Here is an 11351-nt window from a genome sequence, read left to right as displayed (position 1 = left end):
TACAGGCGAGAGAGCTGCTGGCTGACATCTGAGTGATTTAAGCATGTTTTGGAATCAGTTTATCATTATGCATAGTTTCCTGACATTTGTTATCATACAGGGGTAACAGAGAGTTAACAAATGGCATCTTTGAGAATGCATATGCTTGCTCATTTAATGTTACAATTCACCTAAAAGAGCAGAAGTTAAAGCTTATAAATGAAAAAAGAAAAAACATTCTTCTCTGAAACATTGTCCCTTCTAGTTCAGCTCAGACTGAACAACAAAAATAATACTTTCAAGTAGTAGTAAAGAATGTTTTATTTAAAGGAAACTTTTTCAAACCTTATGTATCAAAACTAAGGCCACAGCTAATGCTAACACAAAATCAAGAACCTCTAAAGGTTCTTATAATATGATACAATTTAGAAATCTGAGACAAGGCTATTTTACAAACAGTTACTCAAACATTCTGAAATGCAGCATTACTTACTTGTTCTAAAATAGTATGTCAATTATTCTAGCGATAATATTTAATGATACAAAGTACTGAATTATCAGTGCATGTAACCCGTTTTTATTTTGGTCCTGTGACAAGTAACTTTCTGCATCACTCCAGCTACTGAAATAAATGAAAGGACAAAACACTGTAATAGAAGCGGCCAACAACTCCTCCCTTTTGTGCTGTGTTAATTTCTTTTCTTCTAATACTAAATATCTCCGGTCATAATAGCAATAAATTCTTCTTGATTGACTGTAAAAGAAGAAAAAAAAAAAGAAGGAAAAAACACATCATTAGACAAACAGCAAACAACAATAAACCATAAAATAATGGATATCTGTACTTTACTTAAAGGCTTCTCTGTCAGTATTTGTTGCATCTGATCCATTACTGTTAAGTGTTTACAAGTTTGCTTCTAAAACAGGAGTTTTGCACAGGTTTTTTCAGGTAACATGAAGTCAGAATGCAAGCTTTGTTAGGTGGAATACTTAAGCCAGAATCCAACTAACTTATAATCACTTATATTATTTCTAATTATGAAAGTAAAAATATTCTAAAAGTGAAACATGATAGAAAAAAAATCTGAGAAACAGCTGTAAAAGAGATAGGCTGTGCAAAGTAACATTACTTTGAAGGTCTATAAAAATATTAAGAATAGTATCTGAATTTTATTAAGTGAATACTCAAGCAACAATACCTCACCTAGTTATGATTGAATTAAGTTTTATTCTTAAAATCATAATTCAAAACATTTACATCCAAACCACCATCATAGATCAAACAATGCTATTCCTGTCTCCCCAATCTGTAATACTTGTCAAACACAAAACAAATTTTAAGATCATTTAGCAATTATTCCATAAATTAGCTAGAATTAAAATGGACTTTTGATGAGCCTTTCCCTATCTGAACTTCATTCTTCATTTATAATGAACAGAAATTTTACACAAACACACTTCAAGAATTTAAGTCATAATAATAAATTAATTAGCATTCATTAGTTATTTTGCTGCACTTATACCTCAGGTACTGACCTTACTCATATGTTAAAACACAGCCACTGTAAAAGAGTTAACCAGTGAACATGTTCAGTCTGCAACTAATTACTGTAGTAGAGTAAGCCAGTGGTATGGAAAAGACAAGACACATATGAAGTATTCTCCCTGATAATTATCCATCCCAGCCAACATGCCCAAGCTATTCCTAAACAAAGCACTGCTAAGAAAGAACTACATTTACAGCTGGAAGAAAATTAAATTCAACTATGTTAAAGAATAAAAAAATCAAAAAGCCTAAATATGCCCTGCTGTGATGCATGTAAAAAAATATGAAACAAGCAGATTTAGCCTTAGGGCCCTATGCTCTGAAGTACCAGTCCATCACATAGCTACATCTAGTCTAAGACACAAAACCACTGTGACTGTATGACTTTAAAAAGCATCTCCACAGCTTTTTCACAGTAACAACACAGTAACAGAACGAATTCAAACACTGTCTCCAAAATATTCTCTGGTTTACAACATCCTTGAAACTATGCTGCAAAGTGGAAATACAACACTATAATGACAAACAAATTTTGGAACATTCAAAGAAGCTTCAAAAAGCAGTGTAGTTACGATTCTCAGTAACCCAAGTAATCCCAGTTAATCCTCTTCAGAGGAGGATCTGTTCACAAGTTAAGCACCATGAAAGGGGAAGCACAGTTTTTCATGGCAACAAATTTCCCTCACCTCCATAATATAAGTGATCATAAAAGAACAAACTAGAATCACAGCTAAAATAAAGAAAACGTTGACTTAGAATCTTGAGAGTTAAGAGCACACATTTTTTCAGCGGTGGGTTTGGGTATTTTTCTTAATTCTGTGCCAAAATCCGATACATGAGACTGGATAGTGTTTCCTACAGGTGCATCCACACGAGATGATCAAAATTGCATGAACTGACACCATGGAGTTTCTGAAGTTAGTTGTGCTCAAAACCAGAAGTAATTTCCAAACCCAGGAATACCAAAATAAGATTGTTTACATTTTTAAGGCAGAAAAAAACATACTTTCTTTTACAGAAGTCTATATACAGCCTACCAGTAGAGCTCAGTGGTTTCACTGAGAACATAAGGGCTCATGTAACCTGAGTACCACACAAGATACCTTATTTCACTGTGAGCAAAACAATCTCTCAAATGTAATAAAGGTGTTAAACCAAAAATGGTATTATTTCTGTATTTGACATATCAATTAGAAATGCTACCAATGAACCGCTGCAGATTTTTTTTTTTTGAGGGCAGGAAAGTAAGGAGAATTAGATGACAGCAACATTTTGCCATGTGTCCCAGGTGCTTGAAGACAAATGGAATGGTGATTTACAGGATAATTTACCTTCTTAGAATGAATCTTAAAAAGCTATGAACAGCCTCAGTTTTCTTTAAAGAATCACAAAACCACACAGAACTTTAAGGATAAACAGTACCATACATAAACATTATGCTGTTAATCTTCCATATTCAATCTTCTACTTAATTGCTCTAACAAAGACAATGAATGGATGATTGAATAAGAGGAAACTGAGCCACTTACTCTTAGCTCATCAATTTAATTTAAAAAAACGTAGCACTGACACAAAATAATTATGACTCAATAACCCTCCTGAAAGGAGGTTAATGGTCTACATTCCATTTGTAGTACCCAAGCAGCAATGTGACAAAAGAACATTGATCCATGATTCTGACATCTCATTTGGCAGCCCCAGGATATCAACACATGACAAAACATATTCGCACAAAGAATTCTACTCTCACCTCTGCAGCTACAACTTCTGAAAAATACCACTTATGTCAAACACCATAGAAGACTATCTGTCTAAAGGCTGACAACACAATTTTTTCCACAAGTACATCCAAGTTTTGAGTCCAACAGATGCTCGTAAGAGTAAATATTATTTTTACAGGAAAACTTATGAACTGCTAGTGAAATCTCAGATATAAGTCACCACCCTGAAAGAAGGATATTCAATGGACTGATACAGTCTTTAGGTACAAGGTCTCAAATGAGCAGTCCTCAAAATCCAGGTATTAAGGTTTCTGATGTAAAAATAAGGATGTTTTGAAGTTAATCAAAAACTCTTTAAGTTTCAATGTTCACAGTGATTTAATAAGCATCTTATCAAACTGGATTTGCTAATTCATTCTTTATCTACCCACTAAATCCCTTCTGCAGCCTACTCTGTATGGGCCTTGTCAATTCCAGAGCCATTTTTCACACTATACTTTTCAGCACTCCAAGGCTCAGAAGTATGTTAAAGACCCATCCAAGCTGACCCTACCCAGGGTACTTCCAGCATGATTTATTAGCTTAATGCTCCATATCCAATGCTGAAATCACGACACATTGCCACTTCAGATATATTAAGTAAGTGATCAAAAGACTTTCTCTCAGCACTTTAATACTTTTACTGATTTATAAGGAAATAAAAATGTAATGTAGGTACACAGAATCTCTCACATATCAGTTCAATTACTCCACCTTCAACTACACTTTCAGCCAGCTTTTAATAGATATTGGTTGAGTAAGAGTTGGTGGTGAATCAACTTGATTCTTAGACTCCAGGACTAGTAGCTGTCAAAAGCAACAGTCTGCATTATTTGTAAGCTAAATTATGTTTGAGATTAAAGTAATCTAGAAGGAAACTTAAGAGGACATTTTCATAACAAAACAACGCCTAAAAAGAGAATAAAATTAAGAACAAGATTATATGGTGTTTTATTTGCCAACACGTACTTTCTCCATCTCCATCCTTATCAAATTCTTCAATCATAGCCCGTAGTTCTTCATCAGACATATTTTCACCCAACTCTCTAGCAACCCGGCGCAGGTTTCTCAGACTTATTTTACCAGAGTCATCATCGTCAAACAATTTGAATGCCTTGAGTATTTCTTCTTGTGGGTCTCTGTCCAATATCCAATCTGTCACTGCAAGAAGGATAATTAAGTTAGACTAAAAAATTCTGAAAGGTAAATGCAAAACGACCTTTGCGAACTAAGACAATATGAAGGACACATATGTCTGATTTCACCTGCTCTTACATTTGTATACAATTCAACATGCATATTTGTTTGGCTGTTATCTGACCTCTCTTTCTCACCTCTGTTTTCACAAGCTGAGCTGCTCTTTGGGACGTAACTGTCACAGTGGAAAGCTGCATGGCAGTTTAGACACAGTCACACTTTCTACACATTTTCGAATAGGAATTAAAAGTATGCACAGGATGCCTCTGTTTCAAAATTCCAAATTTTCAGAAAAAACACCATCAGCTTTTTAGATGAAGATGTGAAATTCTTTTACTTTATATGTTTTCATCAGGATAGAATTTTGAGTTGGGGAGAACACTGAAACAGTAAGTGAAGGAAAACATCCACATGGAACCTCTCTTTTAAATATAAAACCACACTAACACAAAAAGCACCCATAACCAATGAACCAAACACATCCCACCCCCCCAAATCCAAAACCAAAAAAAGCCTATACATAGGGGTTGGGTTATAAAAAGGACGCTGCTATGAATTGCAAGATGTTTATTCCGAAAGGATTCTTCAGCCTTTATTCTTTTCAAGACAACCACTTGTCAGTTTCTGCAACAGGAAAGACAAACTTGCCTCATGAAATATTTTTCTAGTAATTACTTCAGACCACACCCCCCCAAATCCAAAACCAAAAAAAGCCTATACATAGGGGTTGGGTTATAAAAAGGACGCTGCTATGAATTGCAAGATGTTTATTCCGAAAGGATTCTTCAGCCTTTATTCTTTTCAAGACAACCACTTGTCAGTTTCTGCAACAGGAAAGACAAACTTGCCTCATGAAATATTTTTCTAGTAATTACTTCAGACCAACCAACAATAATGTATCTCCATATCTTTGTACTGGCTAGTCTTGTATTACAGGGCTAATCTTGTAAAAAAGCCATTAAAATCACATCAACATTGCTTGCACATAAAGAACCACTTACCATCTGCTATGAACTGCAGATGGAATGTCTGCTCTGGCTTAGCAAACTTGAAAGAATTTTTTCATGCTCCTATAAGCCAACTACAGCAATGAAGTTTATATATCTGCAGATTTACCCCAAATTTAAATATTTTCTTTTAAAATAGTGCTGCATGACAGTATTATATCATTTGAAAAATGTTACCTTTTGTGGCAAAAAGACAACTGAGAAATAATAAAATGTCTCTAAATACAAAACTATAGAAGACAAAATATGACTGCATCTTTATGTATTTCAGTTGAACATTAAGAGAAATTGATGGCTCAAGAATTGCTTAGCTATATTCAGCAGCTCTTCACAATTAATGTCTCAACAACTTATTTTATCTAACTCCCCAATCTTTCTGTTAGAAGTGATATCCTGTTTAATTCTTTGTCAAGTTCATATTGCACCACAGCAGTACGCTACTCCAACTCAAGTTTTCCAACAGGTTTGATCCCCTTCCAAGTATATACTGTGCTTTCTACAAGAATTTTCCTGGCTTCCTGCAGCACTTAGTGACTGCCCATATTGACAGCCAGGACAGAACAAGGAAGCAATGAACAGGACTGAGTATCAGGAATTTAGAAAAGTAATTGCATGGTAATTACAATATATGCATTTTATATAATATTACAGCATAATGATGTAATATTAAGAGTACTACAACTATCAAATCAATACACTCACTTTCTTTTTAATACTTCCACATAGGATTTATAAATCAGAAAAGAACCAGAAACCATGTTCCCTAACCTGGAATATAACTACAAAAATATTACCTGTCATTAACAAGACATTTGTCCAGTATTAAACTGTTAAACAAATAAATGTGGCCACATTTCAAACAATAATTGTTTTGCTACATTAAGAAGATTGCTATTTGTAGCCAAGAGTAAATACTGGGGTTTGGGTGTTTTATTTCATAAAATCTACAGAAAACAAATACCTTGAAGAAATGGACCTATCATGAACATAATGAACTGTCATGGACATAATAAACTAGAGATGTAAACCCACACAGATTACTTTTGGGTACACATAAATTGTATGCAAAAGCATAAATTATGTATAACAAAAATCCCCTAAAATCTTCAAAGAAACATCAAGTCTAAAAATTCTGCAGATCACTGCATACTCAAAGTACACAAAATTGCACAATACACAAATTTCAGATGAAAGAAACAACTAATTCTACTGGTTTTATCAACAGTTGAAAATCCTTGAAGTACAATATTTAAAATCTGCTTCAGTTTCTCTAATCTTTTCTTATATATTAATATAAGATTATATATATATAAATAAGATAAATATATATAATTAATATATATATTAAGTGCTTGTCTGTGTATTCACTCCTTCCCATGAAATTCAATGCCAAATGCCTTTTCCACAGCAGGAAGAAGAATCTTACAAAGATCCATGAACAAGACAAGAACATCTGCACTTTAAACTAGCATTTTTTCCTCTGTGTAAACTTGAAAGAGATTAAGATTGTGTATACCCTACTTCCTTTTATACTGTAGCAATCATGCATCTCTAGGTATCAAATTAAGCATCCATAAAACAAATATTTATCTTCCTTCACTACTGACCTATATTAAGAAAAATATGAAATGACATCCCCCACTCCTATTTCTTAATAGTAATAAATAATTGAAGAAATCTACAAAGTACAGCTTTGAAATTTGTACTCCCTACTATAGTCTAATATCTCTAGAGGTAGAAACACAATCAAACACATACCAACTTCATTAAAATCTTCAAAGGTGATCTTGCCTGTTGATTCTCGATCATAATCTTTAAGTATTTTCAGGACATCAGCTTTTTTCACATCAAAACCCAAGGCTCTCATTGCCACCTTTTGGAATAAAATGGAAGCGCAACCATAGATAAGGCTCAAAATAAAGATTTAACAGATTTTCTTTTTAATTTCAGTAATTCCCTTCTTGACCAAGAGAAAAAGAGCATTAGTGGTTTAGTAAAAATAATAAATAAAATAAATAAAAGAAAAGAGCTTGGGATATTAAAACCATCTAGAACTACTATTAGGAAATGGAACATCTAGTTACAGTGAAAAAAAAAAACCTCTGCATTTTCAGGGATTTTACCTGGACTGGACCAAATGCGTCTCAGGACAAGTAAATTTATTCCTCATTTCCAAAACCATTTCAAAATCTTATCTTTTTAAGACAAATGTGAAAATAATTCTGCACACTATTCTTCATTTTTCAGGCAAAGTGCGTGTATGTTCACAGATTTACAAGTCCTGAAAGACTTTTAATTGCTTTTCCAGTGGGCCACAGATGGCAACCTATATTTTACTTTTCCATTAGCTTAGGAGTCAACATTTAGTTTCCCATTTCACCTTAGATGGCTATTTCTCACCACACACTACCCTGACTTCCTCCAAACTGATGAATACAAGCTAACCACACATGCAAAACCATGGAAGTAGTTATTCAAAAATTGATGCTATATGCTGATTTTGTAGAGAAGGAGATACACAGTTTTTCTTCTTATGTATTTCTGCTCTTTCACAGTATTAGCTTCAGAATGACAATATTCAATTAGACAGCTAAGAAAGAGCTTTTCAAGTAATCATGACAGCTGGGAATTCAATACATACCATAACCAGAAAAAGCATATTAACAGTCCCAAAACAGTCCCCAGCACAACCCTAGTCACACTGGCTTCCAGCAAAGATAAAATACCTGAACTCTGAAATAAAGATAAGGGAATTGTTCTACCTAACACACTCCTGTAACAGCAAATTAAGTAAAAGTAAGACTTTTTTTCCTTCCTCAAGTTACTTGGTAGAGCCAGGATGTAGAGCCAATACACTGGATAATGCATTTTTTAAAAAAAAAATCTCACCCTATACGTGACTGAAACACTGGCCTCTCCGAAGCCCCTTTTTGTTCTCAATGCCATAATTAGAATAAAAATGCATAAAAGATTTAAAGTGAGTTTAGTGAACCTCATCTACTGCTCTGTGGACTTTCAGGTGGGAGACCTTACTCAGAAAGACATCCTGAACTCCCTCTGCTAATAGCTATCATTAGGAGCATCCTTCTTTGGGACAGGCACCTACTGAGCTTCCCACACACAGAGCTAAGAGCACACCTTATCCCTACAAATCATAGGTGTCCTGTTGAAAAATACAGGTAAGCTCTGGCTTGTAGTCAATAGTTTTACTAATTCGATTTACATCTTTTACCTGCACACCCGATATCAACATCAAGCTTTAGGTTAGACAGTACCTTTAAAATTATCAAACAGTTTTTCAAAAGCTTCTCCCACTTGGTCATCTGTCCAAGCTTATCCCTGGTGGGCAATTATACCAGGGTTATTTAGAATGCTATAGCAATTCTGTTACTGCATTAAGTATATAAAGTGGGAAGAAAAGTGTATTCTTACACCAGTGGAGTATTTCCTGTTTTGTTTTTTTTTTTCCCCCTCGCTCCTTTAATTCAGCAAGACATCTTGAAGGAAATTTTTAAAGATACAGCCAACATCTTAAGAACTCACTAAGGAACAGGTATCTGCTATAAAATTGCTTAAAGAAAACTTCTACCTTTAATTCATGGTAATTAATTGCTCTGTCTTTGTCTGTATCAAACAATTCAAAGGCATCTTTAATTTCTTGCTTCTGCTCCTCAGTCAGTTCTCTTCTTTTCTTCTTTTTAGTTTTGTCTACTGAGAGCTCATTCCTATATAAAGAGAAAGAAATGTAATAGAAGATTTCTACTGGGAAGATGACACTGTAGATAACATTTTCCACCAATAAGAAACTCACCATAATTGCAGAAATCACTACCTTACCTAGTCAATATTCTCCCAGTTTGTACTCCCAGTTTAAAATAACATTTGAAATAGACAATTCCCTTGTGAAATCTGAATGACACCTCCAGTCCCCCACCCAAAATAAAATCAGCACACGCATTTTTGTTAAGAAGCAACAACAAAAAAAAGAGGGTAGAAAAACTATCAGTTAAAAAGGCTTCTTGAGGTTACAAACTAGATTAGCAGTTGAAATTATACAATTCATGAAAACAGTTGGTTTCTACACTGTAGCTTAAAAAAATAAAATAAATTTTGGGACAGACAGACCAGTGGAGGCCAAACTAGGCCAGACAGTCCGGCTACTAAAGCTGGTATTAGGTGACACAAATCAGCTTTGTTGCCTGTAACAGTTCTTAGATAAATAGTACTTGCAGGGCTTTTTTTTTTTTTTTAATCCTTTAGATCACACACATACATGCTGTTCTGAAGATTTTTAGCTTTGTTTTGGTATACACACAAAAGAGAGAAGCCTCCAAATCAGCAAATCTTTCTCAAAGACAGCCCCCTTTTCTTTGGCTAGTCTAGGAATAAGCTTCTATTTTCAGAGGACCACAGTAAAAGGACAAGAGATAATAACTACAAAATTTAAGGGAAAAAACTGCAGCTGGAGGAGAAACTGCAGCTGGAACTAAGAGGAAATATTTTCCCAGTGCATGTGGTGATGTTCTAGAACAGTTCTACTGGGAAGGACTCTCCATCACCAGAAATTTTTGGAACCTAACTATAAAAGGTGCTTAGCATCCCCAGCTAGCTTTGAGTGGAAGTTGCTGTAATCAGAAAGCTGGACTAGATGACTTCCTTAAGTCCTTCCTAACCTAAATTACCATATAGTTTATGTTATACTCTCAGGAAAAGGCTTTTTATGGTCATTTGTCCATTTGCACCAGAGGCAGAATGTGTGCTGTATCACCTAGTGTAAAATGCATAAAAATTACCGATGAGTGAACAGAAAACCCTGCAAGATTAAGTTTCCAAATCTCCTCTAATAAGCTGCTTTATGCTCTTCTTTAACATTTTGCTAATTTTAATCAAAACCTAAGGTTAAACACTTATCTAGATTTAGCTTTCAACAGCCACTGAAGCAAAAGTCCCAAATACAGACAAGAGAAGTGCAAGCTGCAGAAGCTGAGCATGCTTCAAACCACAATATCCTCAAAGAGTAAGATGTCCTTAACAGACCAACTGAGATAGTGTGATTTCACACAGGCTTTGAATTACTACAGCTCTTGGAAGGACTAAAATAACTCTGAGCTGGCTACTTAATTAGGACTGGGATCCAGGGAGCTCAGATTTTGTGAGCTACGATGAAGAAATCCATTTATAAATCTGAAAGCAGATTAACACCGAACTCTTGTGAAAGAGCAATCTGGGTACTTAAGTGTTCATTTAGTGCTTAGCATAAAATTAAGTTATCAAAAGACAAAGCAGTAGTCCAACACAAGCAGTTCAGTGCCACTTCTGCAACTACTTTAACCATACTAAGCGTGAAGTTCTCAGACCTGAAAATTAAGGATCGTAGTTGCCATGTAAGCATATTAATTACGCTTGAAAAGCCAAGCCGCTTTATGCAATAGCTACTAAATCAGAATTTGTAAACAAAACAAAACCGAGCAGTTTAACTTCATGCCTGTTCACAGGCCTTTTGAAGGAACATCAGGCAACCCAGAAGCGAACCTCCCAAGGCCAGACGCGCCGGACCCTTCCCTCCCCCGACAGACAGACGTGTCTGATCCCCCCCCGGCAGCGCCGAAGGGATCAGACGTGACTGGCGGGAGGTCGGGGATGACCCCGGCCTCGCTACCGCCCGGCACGCCCCGCGTTCCACCAACACTTCCCGAACGGGGGCGGCGCGGCCCTGAGGGACCCCTGCCCGCGCTCCGGGCCCCGAGCGGGGCAAGGCGGAAAGCGCCTAGCTCGTACCGACCTCAGGGCCAGGCTCATCGTGTCGCTGCCAGGCCAGCCAGGTCAGAGCAGACTCGGAGCAGACTCGGAGCAGACTCGCAG

General features: G+C 35.8%; 1 protein-coding gene across 2 annotated transcripts; it reads right to left on the bottom strand.

Annotated features, from left to right (window-relative positions):
- Positions 1-282: 282 nt before the first annotated feature.
- Positions 283-11351, bottom strand: CETN3 (centrin 3). Of its 2 annotated transcripts, XM_008630136.2 has the most exons (5): positions 11272-11351; positions 9079-9214; positions 7248-7362; positions 4255-4446; positions 283-733 (listed from the first exon to the last, which is right to left on the bottom strand). In XM_008630136.2, exons 1-5 carry the CDS (start codon positions 11286-11288, stop codon positions 690-692), a joined length of 504 nt encoding a protein of 167 aa, XP_008628358.1. In that variant the 5' UTR covers positions 11289-11351; the 3' UTR covers positions 283-689. The 2 variants fall into 2 exon arrangements, with proteins under 2 accessions (XP_008628358.1, XP_008628357.1); XM_008630135.2 differs by lacking the exon at positions 283-733 and having other exon boundaries at positions 3055-4446.

The sequence above is a fragment of the Corvus brachyrhynchos genome, unplaced genomic scaffold, assembly GCF_000691975.1.
Source record: "Corvus brachyrhynchos isolate BGI_N302 unplaced genomic scaffold, ASM69197v1 scaffold213, whole genome shotgun sequence".
NCBI lineage: Eukaryota > Metazoa > Chordata > Aves > Passeriformes > Corvidae > Corvus > Corvus brachyrhynchos.
This window is presented reverse-complemented; position numbering and strand designations above follow the sequence as displayed.

Coding starts and splice junctions, on each gene's coding strand:
- CETN3 (XM_008630135.2), bottom strand. Junction 7,363..9,078: donor TTAATTACCATGAATTAAAG/GTAGAAGTTTTC, acceptor TTATTCCAAAAG/GTGGCAATGAGAGCCTTGGG. Junction 4,447..7,247: donor TGAAGATTTTAATGAAGTTG/GTATGTGTTTGA, acceptor TCCTTCTTGCAG/TGACAGATTGGATATTGGAC.